The sequence below is a fragment of the Primulina eburnea genome, chromosome 6 (assembly GCF_022965805.1).
Source record: "Primulina eburnea isolate SZY01 chromosome 6, ASM2296580v1, whole genome shotgun sequence".
In the NCBI taxonomy this organism is placed as follows: Eukaryota; Viridiplantae; Streptophyta; class Magnoliopsida; order Lamiales; family Gesneriaceae; genus Primulina; species Primulina eburnea.
Window position 1 is genome coordinate 32,171,464 of NC_133106.1, and position 21,277 is coordinate 32,192,740.

The window sequence follows — 21,277 nt, forward strand, 5'->3', positions numbered from 1 at the left end:
ATGATAGAAAACCTAGCCAAACCATACACTATATATATTATGTTTCATCCTTTCAAGCATTGAGTTTATATATATATATATATATATGTGTGTGTGTGTGTGTGTGTGTGTGTGTGTGTGTGTGTTCTTGGTGAAATTGTCACAATTGCAATACAGCTGCAGCAGAAAATAAACATAAATACAATTAATTTTTGTTACTTCAACTAGTGATTATGAATTTGCATGTTACGAAGGACCAAATACATAGAGTAATATGTGTGTGTCTGGTAATTAATATTAGTCTGTGCTGTGATAATATATTATATATAGATATCTCCAAGATAAGCTGCTACTGTTTATTCGGTAGAGGGGTAAATATATATACGAATGGAGCAATTTACAGCAATCTTTGATCTTCATTTGGAAGAGGAATTAACAGAGAGCGTTCCCGTCGAGAAGTTCTTCCACCATTTGCACTGCAACTTTTTGCTCTTCATCCATAATCACATGATCATGATCATGATCAGCAGTTGAATCATTACCGTGCTTGAGCAGGTCGACTTTCATGACCCATTTCGACGGCGATCCCCGACCTGCTTGCTTCTGCCACACGCCTATCTTGGAATTGTCGTTATCGTCCAGCCTCAAACAAGTGATGGAGGGAGCGGCGGAATCCTTGCAGCAGCTTCTTCTGAGCTTAGCTCCCAGAGTCGACAGGGAGTACTGCTCCTGATCTTGAACCGAATCTTGATTCCCGTCCATGTTTCTTGGGAGCTGCAGTATTGGGAAGTTTGTCTTCGCTTTTTGCCCGCTCAATAAGATGGCCGCTTCATCATACGCTCGCGCTGCTGCTTCTGCCGTCTCGAAAGTTCCCAGCCAAATCCTCTTCTTTCTGCATGTACACATACACATATATTAATACAGAGCCACTTACATTAAGTGGTACGTAAAGGGTGTCAAAAAAAAAAAGAAAAATGAAATAATAATTACAGTAAAGGGTGGCGAATCTCTGACACCCAAGAGCCCCACTGGCGCTGCCGGACGCCTCTGAACTTGCTGGGGACAACCATTTGAACTCGATGGTTACGTGTTCAGGACGGGGCAAAATCCGCAGTACATGTTAATATTTAAGATCACTGTGGGTTCTGAGTTGGGATGGCGTTAATCATATAAAGAGCCCTTTTTTTTGTCGGTGGAGGAATTTTGTGGAAGCATTGAAAGCTCGCACCTACACTGCAATTACTGAACTATAATGTCCATAACTAATCCCACTTAATACATACCGTCCAATCATGTGTTGCTCACCGTCGTCTTTCCTTTTCCTTCTGTCTTTCTGGACCACCAAAAGGATGCAAGATACACCAATCACCAAATTTTTGGTGGTAGGAAAAGTCAACATTCGAACCCTAAAAGCAATATATACATATATATACTCCATCCAGCAGCAGAGCCAGAAATATGAGAAATATGGCTCTGCTCAAGTTAAAATTTTAAATTCAAAATCTTTTAATATTTTAAATTGATCAACTCGAACTAATATCATATTATTTTAAAATTATACAAAATTTACAGTATAATTTTTTGTAAAAAAAATTAGGAGCCCGGGTAAATGTGTGTGTGGCTCCGCCATTGACCCCGTCCACTATTGTAATAAATTATTATTAAGATGAGGGGATTAGCTAGGATTAAACGTCTTTCCTAAAAATGAGAGCGACTATATATGTCATCAAATCAAGAGACTTTTCGCGACGCTTTATTTGTATATTTATGGTATATATTACATAATAAAGATGTTGATTGTTATATGCACTTAAGATGTAGTACGTAGCTCAATATAGACAACAATATGCGAAAAGAGTTCTAAAAATTTGTTTTCATTTTATAAGAAGTCTATTTAGAATGATTTGATCACTTGTTCGCTATGGAGGGTCCTTGTCTTAATACCATAATATGTAATCTAGACGATGAATCGAATATGTTGAAACATAATAAAGTATTAATAAAATCATGCGGTTGCTTTTATGTATTTTTATTTTGAATTCAGATGATCAATTGAATATGTTGTATCACTTGTATTAGAACACATGGTCAATGTTATTCCAAATATAACATAGAATGATTCTATTAAAATTAAACAAATAAATCTAATGAAATATATTAAAGAAAAATAATATTTTTTTGTCATGTAACTTATATATTTTTCATTGTGGGTTCTGTTATCAGTCAAATAAGAGTTTTAATCAAATAACTAGTGCACTTTTTTTCTTTCTATTTTGGTTTTTTATCACCAGAATTCTAATGTGACATCAGATACATCAACTATGTCTGGGATCATACCGGCAATGTTCGTTGTCACATCACTATTTTTCAGTCCTATGTCATTATTTTCTAATGTTACGTTGGTATTCTTGTGAAAAATGACTAAAAGTGAAAAAATATGAGTTAATAGACTAAAACTGATAATTAATTTATCTATATCATGACAAAAAAATGAAAAAAAAAAATCTAAGTTACATGACCAAAAATCACTCTTTACTACAAGGGTAGTTTTGTTATTTGGAAAGAGAATATGTAGTTTTTAAATTAAGACATGCTTGATATGAGAGAATGAGGAGGAAATGTTCCATTCCATTATTTTGCTTAGTATAGTTTTTGGAACGAGAACATACATTCGAATGGAAATTTTTATTCCCATGAACATGTGGAACTTCCATAAATTCCTACTATGTTGGTTGGGTTTATTCATTTCCATTTTCCCAACTTTATATGTGTGTGTGTGTGTGTGTGTGTGTGTATATATATATATATATATATATATATATATATATATATATATATATATATATATATATATATATATTTCTCATTTTTGTTTTTTTAAATATTTTGATAATCAATATTTATAATAATAAATACTATATATATATATATATATATATATATATAAATTATAATTGTAGTTATAAATATATCATTTTTAATAAAAAAAAAATAGAAGTATAAAAAAAATAAAAAATATGATGATAGTAACATGAAATAATTATAGATTAATTATCATTTAAATATCAAATTTTGTGTCCCTCGCGTTATAAAAACCACACATAATAACATAGAAAATAGTTGAGAAACGACACTAAATAAATAAAAACCCAAGTCCCAAGCAAGCTAACCATTGTCATTTTCAACTTTGCTTCGGGTCTTGTACGTCCCCTACTCAACAATCTTCGATATTACTTCCATTCTCATTCTTTCTTACCATATATATATATATATATATATATATATATATATATATATATATATAGTGATTTCTTGCAAGTCAAGGTACTACCATTCGGAGGTAATTTTTATCTTTTCCATACGACTACTTGTGAAGAGAACTTCAAATTATAGATATGCACGCATATACTAAACAATCGCCAAAAAGTAACAAATATTTCTTTCTTCAAACTAAAGTAAATATTTGTTAGATTCTCCTACCTACGTACGTGACTATATATATGACTTTGTTAGCTTATTTAAGTTTAGTTTTTTTGGAATGAACAAGTTGAATTGGTGGCCATTTTGATCTCCGCAGGTCTGTCTTCTTTTTCTTGCAACAAAATAACAATAACGTTGTTGTTAATATAATTGATAATGTGCATCTTATTCCTAGTTTTTGGCATTAATTACAGATTATCAAAACATGACTCCACGTTTGCTCCATGGGATGCTTCTTGCAACCATATACGAGGCTGATAGATTGGATGGTAGCGGATGCGGGTTTCAATTATGTGGCGCGGTATACATATTTCGCTTGCACTAACGTAAATTAGTTTGGTTGTCTAGATTCATCTGTTGATGTTGGAGATATTGAGATGTTAATACAACGTGCTAATCTGATATATCTCTCTGACCCTCGTTTCTTTTAGTTTCTAATTCCTATATTAAGTAAAAACTTATAGCATCGACAAGTTTTCTCTTCTTGGTCGTTGTGTCTGAACACACAGTATTTGCTACATGTATATTTTTATGTTCCTAATGTCTTTTATCAATATATTCTCCGGCGCGGCGGCAACTTCAAGACCGGAAGTCAACAAAAAACGACCAAAAGTTTCTTATCCCAGTTCAAGAAACTGGTGCTTTGCCGGCCTGAGGTACGGTTTTTCCGAGACTCCATTTAATTTTTCTGAATCAAGATAATGTTGACATCAAATTTATATACGTGTGTATGATTCAAATAGATGACTGGCTCAAGACTATATGTCACCATTGATTTAGAAAGGGCGAGGGTGGGGAGGACGAGAATGATAGAAAACGAGCCTTCGAATCCAAGATGGTACGAGCATTTTCGCATTTTTTGTGCTCACACCATTTCCAACGTAATTTTCACTGTCAAAGAAGATAATCCTGTTGGAGCAACACTAATTGGTAGAGCTTATCTACATGTTGAGGAACTTATGACTGGAACGATGGTGGATAGATGGATTCAAATATTGGACGAGGATGGAAATCCTCTGCATGGAGGTTCAAAAGTCCGTGTACAACTCCAGTATTTTAACGTCACTGAACAAAGTAACTGGTCTCAAGGAATCAGAACACCGACATTCGGAGGGGTACCTAACACTTTTTTCAGGCAGAGAGAGGGCTGTAAGATTTCACTGTATCCTGATGCCCACGTTCCCGATGATAATATCACACAGTTTCTGAGCTCCAACAAGTATTATGAACCTCAGAGATGTTGGGAAGACATATTTGATGCTATCAGCAATGCCGAACACTTGATTTACATAACGGGGTGGTCGGTTTACACAAAAATAACTCTGATAAGGGACCCAAATAGGCAAAAGCGTGGAGGAAACGTGACTCTTGGAGAATTGCTGAAGCAAAAAGCGTATGAAGGAGTTAATGTTCTCATACTTGTGTGGGATGACAGGACTTCTGTCAAGGAACTGAAGAAGGATGGTTTAATGGCTACGCATGACCAAGAAACAAAGGATTACTTTCTGAATACTAATGTGCGTTGTGTGTTGTGCCCCAGAAACCCTGATGACGGGAACAGCGTTTTACAGGGGTTTCAGGTTTCAACCTTGTTTACACACCACCAGAAAACAGTTGTAGTAGACAGTGAATCAACAGGAGAAAGGTCTCAAAAGAGAAGGATAGTTAGTTTTGTTGGTGGCATAGATCTCTGTGATGGGCGATACGACACAAGAAGTCACTCCCTTTTTAGGACCTTGGACTCCATTCATCATGATGATTTTCATCAGCCAAACTTTCCAGGATCATCGATCAAAAAAGGGGGTCCAAGAGAGCCCTGGCACGATGTTCACTGTCGACTTGAAGGGCCGGTGGCTTGGGATGTGCTGTACAATTTCGAGCAGAGGTGGACAAAACAGGTGGGGAACCAGTACATTTATTCACTTAAAGAGCTGGATAGGTTTATCCTTTCCCCGACAAATGTCACCACAACCGCAGACCCTGAAACCTGGAACGTCCAAATATTTAGATCAATTGATGGTGGAGCAGCTTTTGGTTTTCCTGAAAAACCAGAGGAAGCATCAAAACTAGGACTCATAAGTGGGAAGGATAACGTGATAGATCGCAGCATACAAGATGCATATATCCACGCCATTCGTCGAGCAAACGACTTCATATACATTGAAAATCAGTATTTTCTTGGCAGCTCATTTGATTGGAAAAAGTCAAGAGACATCAAAATTGAGGATATCAACGCGTTACACCTCATACCCAAGGAGATATCATTAAAGATAGTGAGTAAGATCAAGGCAAATGAGCGATTTACAGTGTACATTGTGATTCCAATGTGGCCGGAAGGCATTCCTGAGAGTGAATCAGTTCAGGCCATCTTGGATTGGCAAAGGAGGACAATGGAGATGATGTATACTGATATCTCTACCGCTGTACAAGCTAAGGGGATTAGTAATGTGGACCTTAGGGATTACTTGACATTCTTCTGTCTTGGAAACCGAGAAGTGACCACGGCAGGAGAATACACACCACCAGAGAAACCTGATCCTGATACAAATTACAGCAGAGCTCAGCAGTCAAGGCGTTTCATGATATATGTTCATGCAAAAATGATGATAGGTATGCGAATCACATTGCCCACAACATTAATTGTTTTGCCAACATAATTTCTTTAATATCAAATAAGCATATCCACATGTATTGATCAACACAGTCGATGATTGTTTCTTTTTTTGAGACCATCAACAGTTGATGATGAATACATAATCATTGGATCTGCAAACATCAATCAAAGATCAATGGACGGGGGACGAGACACTGAGATAGCTATGGGATCATTCCAACCTCATCACCTAGCCAGCAGGGAGAAGCCTGCCAGGGGTCAGATTTTTGGCTTCAGAATGGCCTTGTGGAGTGAGCACCTTCTGCGAGAGGCGGACTCATTTCTTCACCCAGAAAGTCTTGAATGTGTGCGAAATGTTAATGCAGTTGCTGATGAAAACTGGCACATGTACTCCAGTGAAACATTTCACGGAGAACTTTCTAGCCATCTTCTTAGTTACCCAGTTCATATCTCAAATTATGGAGAGATCACAGCACTTCCAGGGTTTGAATTCTTCCCGGACACCAAAGCTCGTGTCCTTGGCTCAAAATCGGAGTATCTTCCTCCCATCCTCACAACTTGAGAGGTTAATATGCTGCAATTGTTGATACTGCTAGAATAGAAAGAAGTGGATAGAAGCAAATTTCTCAATGTAGAATGTACCGAATATAGCATGGGGTGCCATTAGGTGTAATTAATACCTTTAATTAGGCTCAAACACATAATAAGTGACAAAAAGGCATTGGAGAAACTGCAAGCAACAATTAAGTTTGGATGCTCATTCACAAAAACTCAAAGAAACAGACAACAAAATTAATAACCAAGAGCAATTAGTACAGATACAATATCTGAACATGCATACGTCGGTTTATCTGAACAACAACAAAAAAATACAAGCCAAAAATAGTTGCCAACCTAAAATACAAAACAGCCAATAGTTTGATCACGGACCATTTCACAGCAGAATTCCCTCAAAACTTCCACTTCTCTACTCAGGTGCTAAATGTAATTAGGAAAACAAGTTCACTGCACTCTGCAAGCTTGAAAAGCGTATTAAACAACCAAACTTCCTTGCTGGAAATGTATGAAATGAGACACCAACCACCCACAACATCGTCCATGCCTTCACTGTTAAAAGATTAAAACATTATTCAGATATATCCAGCATGTTAGGCGAAAATGGAATTAACTTGAGGGCTGTTTGCAAGAGGATACCTGTTTTGTGGCTACTGAAATCAATGCTCATAGCACGATGGATTCCGGAATGAAAGTGGTTTGTTCTTCAACACCCAGAAACTGTTCATCATCAACATTTGTCTGGCTCTTGGTTGGCTTAGCAGTTGTCCCTGCCTCCTGTTTTTGGGCATCTGATGCAGTTTCACTCTTTTCCTCGGACATCATGTTCATCTGAACTAGAGATTCATTTGTTACTTTGGAAATGGAGTTTTTACGAGATCTAGGTTTTTTCTTTTCATCTGATAAGTTGTTATCCTCAGAGGGTAACTTAGGAAGGGACTTCCTTAGTGGCTTATTAATACCGGCAACAGTAGGTGCTTTAGCTAGTTTATATGGAGTCTCCTTCTCTTCCAAGCTTACCCTACCAGGGCGGGCACTGAGGACACCAATTTCTTCTGAATCAGCAGTAAGTGTACTCTTTTTCCGACCAAGTTTGGGAGATTTGGCTCTGGTAGTAGGTATCTGCATCGATGCATGTTGTTGATCAAGTATTAGGTGTCATGAAGAAGCTCATACTTTATAGACAAATCTACACATATAGAATAAATTTAGGCACATGCAAATATCAAATATTTAGAAAACTAATCAATATAAGGATGTATCTCAACTACGAGGGACAGCTGAACTTTCAAATATTGCGACGGAGCACACCCTGAACCAACTAAAATCAACAGTCGCAATGCTCAACAGTAAAAGAGAGAGTTCACCATGATATACCCTGCTTATTCATCATAATTTGAAGTCTCCCAGCCAATGTTACATACAGCACACACTGATTAGTGATTCGCATCATGATATACAATCTGTATCCAGTTACCTTCTTTAATTCCACCTTTGGAGGTGGAGGTTCCTGATAGAAGCTAGGCATTGGTGTTGCTTTGAATGTCAAACTCTTCCTCCACATTTTGATTTCAGCTTCCTGTGTCTCCTGTTTAAAAATGAAAATAAATAAAGCAAAATTCACACATTCACTGCTGTAAATTGTAAAATGACACCAAATCAGAATTCTACCTTCGTTTTGGCTTGCAAACTATTCTTCTCTACTTCCTTTGCATGGATCTTTTCCTCAAGTTTTGAATAAAACTTCTCAACAAAATAAAAAAATACACGCCTCATGTCCATATCATTACAGAAAAACTCAACAGTCAGTACTAGAAGTAGCAAAATACTAACCTCCTTTCTTTTCTCAGCCCTTTCATCGCATTTAAAACTGAAACCATAGGTTGGAAGAGTACCCAATTTCAGGGGCTTTGTGTCTCCATCGGGACTTTTATAAAGTACTTAAGGACAAACCGAGTACAATCTTTATTGACGAATATTTTAATTGGAAGAAGATACATATACGACCACATTTAATGTCAAAGGAAGAGTATGTCATGGCATAAAACTTAAAAGGATACAACAATAAATTTGAAACCTCTTCAGCTTCATCAGGGCCATTTTTGAAGACGTTCAGTTTTGTTGTCTCACTGTAGCTAGGAAACCACAGTTTAGAATGAAATATCAGGGAACAGAAAACTTCATAGACTAATTATTAAAGAGACAGAAGGTATGAAAATTTCATCAATGCATGCTGGGGATGCTTGTCCAGTCACAATATCCTGGAGGTTAACACCAATGAAGGAATTTTTTATTGGAATGGAGAAAACATACGGTAGTTTTTGAGAATGCATGGCACTTGGGGGAGACGATGTTTCATCAGAATGTCCAGCCTGCTATTTGAGATAACAGAATAATTAAGAGAACAGATAAGAAGGCAATAGCAAATGTACGAACAGGATACCGGTTTCTATTCCATACACTTGTAACCGTTTACCTTACAATTATTTTGGTCACCTGCAGCTTTTGATTGGTCAGTTTCTTGTTTATTTTTGAATGATTTAGATTTTTCTTTAAGATCAACGTCCTCCCTGGGGCTACACCCTCTAGCAGTGGTACCATTTGAAGTGTCGGAAGATTTCAATACATCTTTACTCCTGCTTAGTCCAGCAGCTGCACCATGTCTGGAGCCTAAAAGTTTCTCATTCTTGATCTTCCCCGTACTCTTTAACGGTTTTGATTTCTTAGAATCGCCAGGCTCTTTAAATCCAAGTTCCTAGAAGAAAATTTTCACATTACACGGCGAAGTTTGAAAAGGGTTGATAACTGTATAGAAAAGAAAATCCGGCTTTCCAACCTTCAATAGGCTTGTATGAATTTCTGAAGGCAAAGAAGGTTCTTCTTTCAGTTCTGAGCCTGAAGTTACATTGTTGTTCAACTTCACAACATTCTCGAAAATCTCACTCACTTTGTCAAGTTGTAAGCTGCCATTGAACGTCCCATTGACCTCAGGCCGATGAAAACCATTTTCATAATCCGCTTCTTTTCCATTTTCAGCATCCATCATAACAGTTACCTGACAACATGATATTTCTCATCATAAGTCCTGAAATTAAAACAAAACAGCTATCCACCGAATCTTTATATAGGGGAAAACTAAGCCTCATTCCTGCATACAATGTTTAAACAGAGTTGCACAGAGGATTACTGCAAATCCCCGAACAATGATTGATGAAGAACAGAAAACTTCTACTCACATGAAAATTAACTTAGTAGTAGTGCTTAGTAGAATATTTACCAAAAGCAAATCTTCAAATGTAAAGATCCAAACGTTAATGCAGTATAGCAGCACCAAAGATGCTTAAAACACTGAGCGGGATATTAATCAAGAATTCATCTTCACCAACAAAAATACAGTACAGACTCTTTGTTGACGTTGAGAATTCTAAAAGAAAAATTCAGCATTTCCAAATCGTACCCACCAAAAACCCAGCTAACAAAAAGAAGAAGACTTTAGCAATAAACATGGAAAAAGACAAAAATCAGAAGAAAAAAAAAACAGAATAAGGTGTGGAATAAACTCCACACCAGATCTCCCCAGCCCACTGACATTAAACCCTTACCACTGTAAGATACAGATTCAAAAATCCATTTCCACTTTACACCCGATGCAGCATTACAACCAATTAATGGCACACGACATTCTCAAATCCGTACCTTCTGCCTCCAGATCAATGGGAAAAATTGGAATTTAACCCTACTCAGTACTAAACACTAACCTTTATTTTAAAGCTTCCGAAGGACCAAAAGATTCAAAGGTCGCGAAATCAACAAAGGAGCAAAAAGATCTGATCGAATTCTTAAGTGGGTCTTGTCTAGTCAGTTTTTGCTCGTGAACTGTTAAGAAGAGATTTTAAATTGTAAATATTATTTTTTTTTTTACAAATATTATCATTTTATTCTGTATTTTTTTTATCAACTAATTGCTTTTGTCAGGTCGTAAATGAGTCCGGTTGATGTGAGGACGGGATGTTTTTTCCATCTGGTCTCAAGCATAGTTTTTTAAAATCGAGGATTTTCTGTTTAATCGGGTTTGTTTCGTATTCTATTTTATTTAATTGACTTGAAAATTCTCATTCCGACTTTGCGAGCATTAAATCTTCATCATAGTAATCATCTTCGCTTCAAATATCTAGAAATGGTAACGAGTTAATCGGACTTGTCATCATCATCTTGGACCGGACGTGAATTAAATATTTTGTTGAAAGTATGATGCGCAAAAAATTAAGAAGGGTCTTATTTATTATTTCTATAATTTTTAAATATGCTAAAATGAAAATAGTATAACAAGTGAAGTTGCAAGTAAATTTGGCACCCACTTGCAAAAAGGCTTGTTCTTTATATGCCTTTTTGTCTTAATCATCTGTGTTTCCTTACCCCATAAACTGCTATTCAATATACTTGAGTCACAAAATCTGAGAAATTTTACAAGACAAAAAAGATGTACATAAAAGGCCAGAAAATTATATACAAACAACATTGTGTATATTTGTATAATCTGCGAAGATATAAGCCCAGCTTTACCGCCAATCCTTCATGTTCAGTTTTATGTACTCTCCTCTCTATCGGTTTGGGAAGTTCTTCGACCAACTTAAGTAGCGACATAGCCCCCCATATAGACAGCTTCTTATGGTGTAGATTGAGCCTGTGACAAGCAGCTGTTATCTTGGACCTGAAAGGCGAACTGCAGAAAGATATGCATCGCTATTGTATGAGTCGGATGGCCCTGATGAAGTACCCACATGACTCACTGACTTCAAGAAACCCAACCCCATTTGAGAAGTGGTTGGGGGACACGGCACGGTGCTCAGCCCTTCAAGTATTTGAGCTACTCTTATCATAGGCGGGCGAAGCTGCATATCATCCTGTATGCACCACAGTGCCACTTTTATGGCTATATCAACCCTTTCATCCTCTTCATCTATCTTCAGTTTAGCATCAATGATATCTTTCAGCTTGCCTTCTTCCATCATTTTGGAAGCATAGGATGGGAAGTGGGACTTTTCCGGGGTTTCTGTGGGATCGTAGTTTTTTCTACCACCGATTAATTCGAGCAATACCATTCCATAGCTATAAACATCGCTCTTCTCTGATATGGCGAAGTTTGTGACCCATTCTGGTGCAAGATACCCTCTAGTGCCTCTTAACGTGGTAAATACATGGCTCTGTTCTCTTGTCATTAGTTTAGCAAGGCCAAAATCCGAGACCTTGGCCATAAAGTGATCATCAAGGAGCACGTTTTCTGGTTTTATGTCGCAGTGAATTATCTTTACATCACAGGCTTCATGAAGATAAGCCAGGCCTTTAGCCGTGTCCACTGCGATTTTGTATCTTGTTTCCCAGTCCAATATGAATTCCTCTTTTTCTTTCTTGAAAAGCCATTTTTCTAATGACCCATTTGCCATGTACTCGTAAACAAGAAGTCGGTGGGTTCCTTCAGCACAGAAGCCCTTAAGCCGCACCAGGTGGAGATGGTGGATGCTGCCTATAATACTTACTTCAGCTCGAAATTCCTTCTTCCCCTGCCCAATACCTTCCAATTTTTTCACAGCTACTTGAGTGCCATCAGGAAGCTTTCCCCGATAAACTGATCCGAAACCTCCTTGACCAAGTTTCACAGTGAAATCATTGGTTGCGGTCTGAAGATTATTGTAACTATACCGGATGGGCATCCCTGGAAAACCTTCCAAGAAATTATCCTCTTCCGAACTTGCTCTTGGGGAACCAGGGACTTTCTTGCTCTTACCGAACATTCTAAATCCAGCCCAGAGAAGACAAGATATGATAGTAATCGTAACTATTACAATTACGATGATAATGACAACAGGGAAGCGTTTATTGCCACCACCTCCACCATTTCCACTGCTACCACGGGAGATTTTGACAAAGGAAGTAAAGTCAGTCCCACTTGAGGATCCAAGCATGGTTCCTATCTGATCAAAAAGAAAGCAATTCCCTGTGCTGGTTTCGAAGAACATGACACCACAAGAACAGTTTCTACGACAAAAATCTTTGCAGACATCTAAAGTACTGGTTTTAGAAAATGGTTGAACAAATTTTAGAGCAAAATAACTGATGCCATCCGCGAGACTTACGAGTTCCCCTGTATTATCTGTACCGCTGTTGCATGTAGCTAAAGTCACTGACATGCAAGAGGGAAGGGATAAGGGACACTGGCACTTGTTGCCCGGATAACAGACATAGTAAGGGTCGCAAGCTGCCGGTCTGCTGCACCGGTCTTCAGGTATCTTTGCTGACAAGGGATTCGTGGAACCACCTTGAAGCATGGTGAAAGTGATGAATCCATCATCTCCTAAAACTGCCACCCAAGTCCCATTGGCGCCGTTGCCTTCGGAGAAAATGAACTGCCATCGCAGCACCTTGTTTCCATCATAAAATTTCCAAGAATTAGCACTAAGAATTGCGGAAGCAACGCCACCACCATCTTTATTGATGGTCCTTCGGCTGTCTCTTCCCATAGACCAGTATGGCTGTGGCTGCTCGAAACCTGCGGAAAGGATGATATCTCCATCTTTAATCTCAAGAGAATATGTCAAATTATTGGAGCCAGGTTCGCTCACAAGTTTCATTCCTTCAAGAAACTCCTGGTTCGACAAAAGGGCATCCGTGGGGTAGCTAAAACTTTGCCAAGCAACACTCCCATCTTTCCCGATCAAAACCAGATTACCAGAGTCCAGCAATTCCATGCCAGAAACTCCTTTATTAGCAGTACCAGTGGACCAAATCGTGGATCTCCCTCTCTGTAAGTAAACATTTCCAGTAGCATCAAACACAAAGTTATCTGTATTCTGAACTGGGGAACCCCTATTGGCCACCCAAACTATGGTGGCGCTACGTATGTGAGTCACAGCAACCAGAAACCGAGTTACATCCTGTGTGGTGATGAATCCAAAGGCGAAATTTGAATCGTTGGATACTAGAAACAACCCATTATTGTCTATCCAATGCATTTGAGATCCACGGAACACAGGATTCAATATCCCAATATTTTGAACACTGGCACCACATGTTTCCACCCAAGACAGAATAGTACACAAAACTACTGTGACACAGAGAACTTCCCTTCTCCCCATGAATGGAATTATCAAAGATTAATCAACTACTCAGCTGGAATCAAGACAACCCGAATCAATCAGAATCTACGAGACAGGTCAGCAAAACATCCGAAACCCTGGAACGAACCTGGAATCTCAAACTTCAAAATCTTCCCACCTGAAAACGTTGGAGGAAATCGCAAAAACAAGAACAAGAGAGGCGAACTATCAAGTGGATAGGAAGTCCTACTAGTTGTAACCATGAAAAATTTCACCAATGAATCCAAACTCCAAATTGCACAATTCAAGAATTATCCACTATCAAAGGAAAAATGGAGAACGTGGAAGAATTGGTGGAGAGAAGGAGCTGTTCATTGACAAATTTTCTAATGCAATCAAAAGACATGCCATTAATGAAGCAGAGAAAAGAAGAAGTAAGAACACATACAACCAACGGAGTCGTAGCTGTCAAGAATTAAATACCTTGCCTAAGATTTAAGGTGAAATTGTTACGAATAATAAAAAATATTGGCGTCCAAGGGTCTTTCATAAATTAATTTCTTGAATTATCTCAGTTTGCTTACTATTATATTCTTTGAAATCAAACATGCATGCGAGTTGCTCATTAAATATAACGGGAATGGTGGTGTATGGGCTATGCATGTTCCGATTAGTGGATCGTATTATTTTATAATTAGTAGGTGGGGTGGGTAGTACACGATTTAAATAAATATCGATTAGGTATTTTTTTTTGTATTCAAATTATTTTATAAAAATTTGATATAATTGAGGTGCAAAGGGTTGCTTCCTACTCATATTTAATATTTCGTTACACAATAATATTTTTCGATTGATGCAATTGTTTTCGAATTTATTTTTTTGGATTTTTACATATTATACCACTAAAATTTTGAAGTATTTACCCGAATTATGAAAAATATTATTTATATATCAAATATTCTATTTTTCAATAACTCGTCTATCCGTCTCACAAACAACATTGCCTTCAATATTTTAAGATAGAAAATAGATTGTTTGCGGAAGAAATGGAAGGTGGGAGGATTGTGATGGAAAAACTACTCGATCCTATGATTATAGTTATTTTTATATATAAATAATATATATATATATATATATATATATATATATATATATATATATATATATATATATAGTTTTGACCAATATTCAATGCTAGTATCGAGGGAAGTCTAAGGTCTATCGGGTGTAGTAAACCCGGTGGATCTGGACCCTTCATTGGGTATGGGGCCCATAGCACGGGTGATCGTACTTTTCCATTCATGGGCCATTAGCGATACCATTTTCTCCGCCTGCCCAATAGATTTCAGTCCCCTCATAATTTTATTTGACTTCACGGTTGGAATTTTTTTAATTAAAAAATAAAATAAAATCAAGGCTGGACATTTTCTACTGTATGTTCAAACGTAACCAAATATATATATTAGTATATTCCTCTGCAATAATTCCACTATTTTTAAGTAATATTTTTCACTTTTTAGATTTTCTTGATTAATGTTAAGTTGTTAACCCATAATTTCTTTTCTGCTGAAAATGTGATTGATGTATATTAAATTTATATGAAAAGTGATATACATAATATATATTACAAAAACTCCTATTATATTACGAATCAATTTTATTATACGAATCTCCGATATAGTTAATGAAAAATTTTATTTTCATTTTATTTATACATATGTATTATATACACATATTTGTGTGTATAAATGGAATCATTTTATCCCTTCTCTCGTGCATCTTTTTCCTTCATCAGTTCATCGTGTTTTTTGTAGCAGAAGTCCATATTTATAGATTGAATAATTATACGTACAAAGACTCTAATACTTGAATAGGTCTCTTGTCTTTATCGGATCAATCCTACCGATATTCACAATAAAAATAATATCTTTCATAGATCTCTCAAATAAAAGATATGTCTCATAAAATACGACCCGTGAGACCGTAGCACACAAATTTTAATCCTAATACTTAATAGTTAAATAAATCAAAATGTAAATAGAGAATTATACATTTATAAATTAAAAATATAATATAATGATGCAGACTTAATTCATGGAAAAATTTGTAATTAATTAAATAATTAAGAAAAAACTTTTTAAAATATATATATTAATTTTGATATATCACACACCTAAAACGTCTCTACAACGTAGATACATATATAATGTATATTGTCTTGTCCGGAAAAAGCCAATAAATATATGACTTGAGCAATCACGCAGCCGACTAAATGACTTCATTTCAAGGAATCAAAAAGTCTTTGTAGGAATTTCTTCATCCACAATAATTGTAGCAGCAAAGCAACACAGTTTAGATTGCCATGAAGTAGGGAATTTCAAGGAATCTAAAAGTCTTTGTAGTCGGGGTAAAAAAAGTGGATCACACCTAATCTGTAAGGAAAGCCACCCAAGTGGATTTAGCTATGCTAAATTGCACTATGCTTTGTCCTGCCGTCTCTTGCAGAACTACATTCCTCGAATAAATAGCCGATGCTTGGTCGGATTTAGCTAAAAGTATGGGGAAACCTTGGTTCATTACCTCAGGCAGTTCTTAAACTTGATTCCACTTAGAGAACTTTGTGAGTGACAATACATACTCCTCTTCTCGAAACCAACTTCTCTCAATCCTCGCGCATGGAACCACCAGAGAGCCTAGCCGCCATGTCAGCTCGCACTTGACTCCATATCATTTATCACTAGTGTAGTCGTGATTGGGTGGAAGAATAAATCTAGAACAGACAAGCTCGTCCGGGGGCATGTTTCGTGGGGCAACAAGCTTATCAACATCCATGAGGCGAGAAGATGAGTTCGCAGGCTTCGTTGAATGAAAATTTGAGGAGCTTGGTTGAACTTGATAATTAATGTTGCACAGAGGATAAACGGAACGTGCATTTACTACATTAAGAGTTTGAGCAGATATATGATGGTTATCACTGGGGGCATATTTCTTAGGTAATACATGAGATTTCTCATCATTGTAGTTCACGCACTGAATAATATGGTTGTCAAACTTTAAACAGGAATAGATGGAATTCTTTGTATTGGGTGTCATATATAAGGCGTCACAGATAATATAAGGGTTATTGGTAGCAAGATTACCAAAAGTTTTGTGGTTTGAACTGCTAGGAGGAATAGAGGTATCCCCGGGATTCTGAGGCCTGAGGTAGCATCTTGGAGAATCATTACACTGGCTTCTTGATGTTCTTCTTGGAGTGCAACCCAAAAGTAGAGCAGCTGTTCATGTCGAAAACGAGAAATTCCAATTCATAACAACCATGATATTGAAAAGGGCAATAAACAATTTCCACAACCAACAAGACTACATATCTATTAAAAAATCCAAGTGTACACCACAAGAACAAACTTTATCCTTTACAAAGTAAGGAAATATGAACTACCTTCAATACAAGGCTGCAGAAGTTCCCCAATTTCAGTACCCTCGTCTCTTCGAATTATAGTGTCAATGGCATTATTCACTCTATCCCAGAGAGTTTTAAGGTCTGAATACTCGGCCTCCATAAAGGGAAAAAAAGATAAATCAGACCAAGCACAAATACGAAGCAAGAACAATGAAAAAAAGCAAACACACAAAACAAACTCATTTATGGCAAAAAAAATAGTCATCTTTTATAAAATTAACGGGGTTGGGACACAATTACACAACCTACCTCAGAACTAGCTTTTGAATACATAATTTCTTCAGCTCTCAAGACAACAATGGGGAGCTTCTCTTGCCACTCTTTGTTCTTCCTAGTACCTGAGCAGTGCACCTCATTCACAATCCTAAACAACCACGACACGAGACTCCCAAGTAAACAGATGAATCCATTTCAAAACACCCACACATTCAAAAACGAGAGAAAATAAATCCCACCCAGGAGCACGAACCCAGAGAGAGTACCTGAAGATTTCTTGAATGAGAAAGCCCCTGATGGGTTGGTGCCTATCACTGTGCCAAGCTCTTCTCACACACTCATACGGTCTAGGGCCTGGTCTTGGCATCGTCCGGAATTCCCCGATTCCCAGAGAAGAGACCACGACTGAAAATCCAATCACTGCTTGGTTCTTGACTTCTCGATACAAGTATGGCAAGGAAAAAAAATGAAGAATGTCGTGACGTAGGTGGTTCTGCTTCCACGCTGTGTGTTGACTCTTCGGATGCGTAGAAGAACCCTTGGCCTTGTGGTTGGTTCATATGGATTATGGGGTGAAGCCACAAATTTATTGAGAGCATTGGGGTTAACTGTGTTTGCGGATATGGATTGGCGGGACACGTAGAGAGATGCCCAGCGTCCCAATTCCCAAACATGCATGTCTGTCTGAAAACCAGCCATTCATTTTCATGTGGTTGGGGTGGGGAGAAATGGGGAAATTAAGGAAAAAGCGAGTGGATCGTGCCTTATTTAAAAAAAAACGATTCACATGTCAATTTACATAAATATCCTTTTACTTAAATATAATACATCATTAATTTAAACTATTAACATTAAATTTATTCAGGTTATTCAGTCGACTCTAAACTAAGTTTTTCTTCCGTCGACCTCATTTCATTTTCTTTCCATCAATTCTCGATGCAAATATTTCCAATCTAAATAAACTCAATCGCTTCTATTTCTTCGACTTGTTTAAAGAAGAAAGGGTCGACCAACAAATCATTGACCAAAATTTTGATCTACCCAATATTTTACTTGAGTCGACCAAGATTTGATCTTGGTCGACCCAAAATGTTGAGCCGAACAAAGCTTGGTCGACCCAAGTAAAAATCAAGGCTTGGTCGACTCAAACAAAGCTACCAAAATAAAAATCAAAGATTGGTCGACTCAAGCAAAACTTGGTCGACCCAAACAAAAAATTGCTTGGTCGACCCAAACAAAAATCAAGGCATGGTCGACTCAAGCAAAGCTTGGTCGACCCAAGCAAAAAATTGTTTTGGTCGACCAAGCTTAGTAGACCACAAAGCTTGGTCTACCAAAGCATTTGCTTGGGTCGACCAAGCTATAAAAAGTTGGATCGAAGTAATTTGGGTCCACCAATTAGCGACGGATTGTATTAAACTGTCGCTATTAGCGACGGATTAAAAAAAGTAGTCGGTTATCCGTCGCTATATAAATCAGGACAGTTTATATTAATAGTCGTTATTCGCGACGGTTATAAATATATCGTCGCCAATATCAACGATTTCATTAATCCGTCGCAAATAGATTCGGCGACAGCTTAAAAACAGTCGCTTAACCGTCGCTAATTTCTGGGTCGACCTTGTTATATTTGGGTCGACCATCTTGATCTCTGGGTCGACCCATGTTGATTTTGGGTCGATCGATCACGGTTGCTTTTGGGTCGACCCTTTTTTTTACACATTAATCCATATATTTGACAAATATGACCGATAATTACTTAATTTTGACGGCTAATTACACAATTTTTACCAATGTTGCATGTTTTTAACATATGAATCACATAATTTCACAAATATATTCTATAATATTACATGTTTTGACATATGAGTCACAATTTCACAACTATGTTACATGTGTTTTGACATATGAGTCAAAATTTCATAATTATGTTAGATGTTTTAACAAATGAATCACAATTTCACAATTATTTTACATGTTTTAATATATGAATCACAATTTCACAACTATATTACATGTTTTAACATATGAATCATGATTTCACAATTATGTTTTAGTATATGAATCATAATTTCACAAATTTAACAATTATGTTATATATTTTAACATATGAATCACGATTTCACAAATATGCTACATGTTTTTGTTGGGTTTTGGCCCAATTTCTTCCAGCCCATTACCGTAAGCCTTTTTCCCTTCCACTCCCCTTATCTCACTACTGGGCTGTAGGGCTTTAATAAGCCTCTCTTCCTCTCTTATTAAATAAGCCGCCTAGCGTTCTTTTCTTCATTAGAGAGTGTGCAGCCGAGAGTTTCTCCTCCTCCAAGAGTGAGCAGCCGATTGAGAAAAGAGAGAACGTGACTTTGATTGTGTGCGTCTTTCTTCGGTGACCGAGTGTCTTTGGTTCTTTGTGATTGTTTCTCTCTCGTTTGTTCTTGTGTAGAAAGTGGCCAAATACTGTGTGTGTGTATCGTCTTGCTGCTGCCAAGAAAGTGAGACAGTGAAAGTGTGAGTTGAAGGCATTAATCTGTCTTTCTATTGGGAAACCTTTTGTGGTCTTCGCCGTAGTTCATTGTGTTCTTGGGAGAGGCCGTATCAGTTTGTCTGAGCCTCGTTCAATTGCATATATCATAGCTATATATATATGCTGTTGTATTTTTGTTGCTGGTTGGTTGCAGGTTGCTACTGAGGAAAAAGGCACGAGCTAGACGATCGATACCTAACAGTGGTATCAGAGCCATTGGTTACTGTCCACCTTGCTGCCGCCGCGCCGTCGCCGTCGGTTCGTCGGAATCTGAAACTATTACTTAGAGTTTCGCTCTGGTATATTGGCTGGAACCTCTTTTACTGCATTTAGTAGCGTAACCGCTTGCCGCGGATGTATGTGCTGGGATTTGCTGCTGGTAGAAACCTAGGATTTAAGTGCTTGTTGGTTACTGTTGTGTTTCCATTTTCGTTGGCTAAAATATGTTTCCGCTGTGTTTGTTTTGATTTTGTGTGATTTAAATTTTTCTGTGTGAAAATTTGCTATTTTTGAGATTAACTGTTGTGTTTTTTGGAAATGGCTATGACTGGATATAATCTCGAACCTTTTAACGGAAAAACAGATTTTTCAATATGGCAACAGAAAATGAAAGGTATTTTGATACAACAAAAGGTTTTCAAAGCGATCGACCTTTCATATTCTGCTACCGAAACTGCTGAGAAAAAGGCTGAAAATGATGAGTTTGCTTATTCGTCTATAATTTTGAATTTATCTGACTCTGTGTTAAGAAAAGTTGGTAAACTTAATTCTGCTAAGGAACTTTGGGGAAAATTAGAAGAACTTTATACTGAAACTTCGTTGCCCAGTAAATTGTTTTTGCTTGAGAAATTTTTCCGGTTCAAACTTGATTTAAACAAAGACATTGATGAAAATCTTGATGTGTTTACCAAATTAGTGCAAGACATTAAGCAAACCGGAGATAAACATATTGATGATTACACCCCTATTGTTCTTTTAAATGTTATACCTGATTCTTACAATGATGTTAAATCTGGCATCAAGTATGGTAGAGATAACATAAATTTAGAAACTGTTGTGAATGGCTTGAAGAGCAAAGAGATAGATTTAAAAACCAATAAGGGTGGTAATAATTCTGGTGAGGTTATGTTTGTTAGAGGAAGGTCTCAAAACAGATTTCAAAATCAAAAATCTTCAAACAACCATAACCAATCTTCTTCTAAAAATAAAGGTAAGAGTAAATCAAGATCTAAGTTGAGGCCCAAGAATAGAAAATGCTACAATTGTGGTGAAACTGGTCATTACATTAAAGATTGCTCTAGGCCTAAGCAAAATAAAAACCAAAATTTTAAAAATCAGCATGATGATCATGCTAA

The 21,277-nt window shown here is 37.1% G+C and overlaps 5 protein-coding genes across 5 annotated transcripts; 1 reads left to right on the forward strand and 4 right to left on the reverse strand.

Annotated features, from left to right (window-relative positions):
• Window positions 1–310: 310 nt before the first annotated feature.
• On the reverse strand, window positions 311–1,219 carry LOC140833486 (ethylene-responsive transcription factor SHINE 2-like). The gene is made up of 2 exons (XM_073197827.1): window positions 970–1,219; window positions 311–871 (listed from the first exon to the last, which is right to left on the reverse strand). Exons 1-2 carry the CDS (start codon window positions 1,047–1,049, stop codon window positions 412–414), a joined length of 540 nt encoding a protein of 179 aa, XP_073053928.1. The 5' UTR covers window positions 1,050–1,219; the 3' UTR covers window positions 311–411.
• A 2,312-nt stretch (window positions 1,220–3,531) lies between these two features.
• LOC140834329 (phospholipase D alpha 1-like) lies at window positions 3,532–6,720 on the forward strand. The gene is made up of 5 exons (XM_073199137.1): window positions 3,532–3,556; window positions 3,654–3,760; window positions 4,044–4,115; window positions 4,203–6,069; window positions 6,199–6,720. Exons 2-5 carry the CDS (start codon window positions 3,665–3,667, stop codon window positions 6,633–6,635), a joined length of 2,472 nt encoding a protein of 823 aa, XP_073055238.1. The 5' UTR covers window positions 3,532–3,556; window positions 3,654–3,664; the 3' UTR covers window positions 6,636–6,720.
• Window positions 6,721–6,865: 145 nt separating this feature from the next.
• LOC140834330 (protein WVD2-like 6) lies at window positions 6,866–10,253 on the reverse strand. The gene is made up of 10 exons (XM_073199138.1): window positions 10,231–10,253; window positions 9,465–9,683; window positions 9,105–9,383; window positions 8,942–9,003; window positions 8,689–8,757; window positions 8,462–8,555; window positions 8,300–8,371; window positions 8,106–8,216; window positions 7,268–7,750; window positions 6,866–7,180 (listed from the first exon to the last, which is right to left on the reverse strand). Exons 2-9 carry the CDS (start codon window positions 9,672–9,674, stop codon window positions 7,295–7,297), a joined length of 1,353 nt encoding a protein of 450 aa, XP_073055239.1. The 5' UTR covers window positions 9,675–9,683; window positions 10,231–10,253; the 3' UTR covers window positions 6,866–7,180; window positions 7,268–7,294.
• A 720-nt stretch (window positions 10,254–10,973) lies between these two features.
• LOC140834331 (G-type lectin S-receptor-like serine/threonine-protein kinase SD2-5) lies at window positions 10,974–14,264 on the reverse strand. The gene has a single exon (XM_073199139.1). The coding sequence runs from the start codon at window positions 13,759–13,761 to the stop codon at window positions 11,329–11,331; it is 2,433 nt and encodes an 810-aa protein (XP_073055240.1). The 5' UTR covers window positions 13,762–14,264; the 3' UTR covers window positions 10,974–11,328.
• Window positions 14,265–16,000: 1,736 nt separating this feature from the next.
• On the reverse strand, window positions 16,001–18,071 carry LOC140833487 (uncharacterized). Its single transcript, XM_073197828.1, has 4 exons — window positions 17,665–18,071; window positions 17,432–17,546; window positions 17,162–17,276; window positions 16,001–16,997 (listed from the first exon to the last, which is right to left on the reverse strand). Exons 1-4 carry the CDS (start codon window positions 17,763–17,765, stop codon window positions 16,450–16,452), a joined length of 879 nt encoding a protein of 292 aa, XP_073053929.1. The 5' UTR covers window positions 17,766–18,071; the 3' UTR covers window positions 16,001–16,449.
• Window positions 18,072–21,277: the final 3,206 nt, after the last annotated feature.

Excerpts from the sequence above, each read along its gene's own strand:
- LOC140833486 (XM_073197827.1), bottom strand. The coding sequence starts at position 1,049 with ATGGTTGTCCCCAGCAAGTTCAGAGGCGTCCGGCAGCGCCAGTGGGGC. Across the intron at positions 872-969 it reads GAGATTCGCCACCCTTTACT|AAAGAAGAGGATTTGGCTGG; the intron begins GTAATTATTATT and ends GTGTACATGCAG.
- LOC140834330 (XM_073199138.1), bottom strand. The coding sequence starts at position 9,674 with ATGATGGATGCTGAAAATGGAAAAGAAGCGGATTATGAAAATGGTTTT. Across the intron at positions 8,758-8,941 it reads ATGCATTCTCAAAAACTACC|TGAGACAACAAAACTGAACG; the intron begins GTATGTTTTCTC and ends TCCTAGCTACAG. Across the intron at positions 8,556-8,688 it reads GAGGTTTCAAATTTATTGTT|TCCCGATGGAGACACAAAGC; the intron begins GTATCCTTTTAA and ends ACTTTATAAAAG.
- LOC140834329 (XM_073199137.1), top strand. The coding sequence starts at position 3,665 with ATGACTCCACGTTTGCTCCATGGGATGCTTCTTGCAACCATATACGAG. Across the intron at positions 3,761-4,043 it reads GGTTTCAATTATGTGGCGCG|ACCGGAAGTCAACAAAAAAC; the intron begins GTATACATATTT and ends GGCAACTTCAAG. Across the intron at positions 6,070-6,198 it reads TCATGCAAAAATGATGATAG|TTGATGATGAATACATAATC; the intron begins GTATGCGAATCA and ends GACCATCAACAG.
- LOC140834331 (XM_073199139.1), bottom strand. The coding sequence starts at position 13,761 with ATGGGGAGAAGGGAAGTTCTCTGTGTCACAGTAGTTTTGTGTACTATT.
- LOC140833487 (XM_073197828.1), bottom strand. The coding sequence starts at position 17,765 with ATGCCAAGACCAGGCCCTAGACCGTATGAGTGTGTGAGAAGAGCTTGG. Across the intron at positions 17,277-17,431 it reads ATTCAAAAGCTAGTTCTGAG|GCCGAGTATTCAGACCTTAA; the intron begins GTAGGTTGTGTA and ends CCCTTTATGGAG. Across the intron at positions 16,998-17,161 it reads TCTGCAGCCTTGTATTGAAG|CTGCTCTACTTTTGGGTTGC; the intron begins GTAGTTCATATT and ends CGACATGAACAG.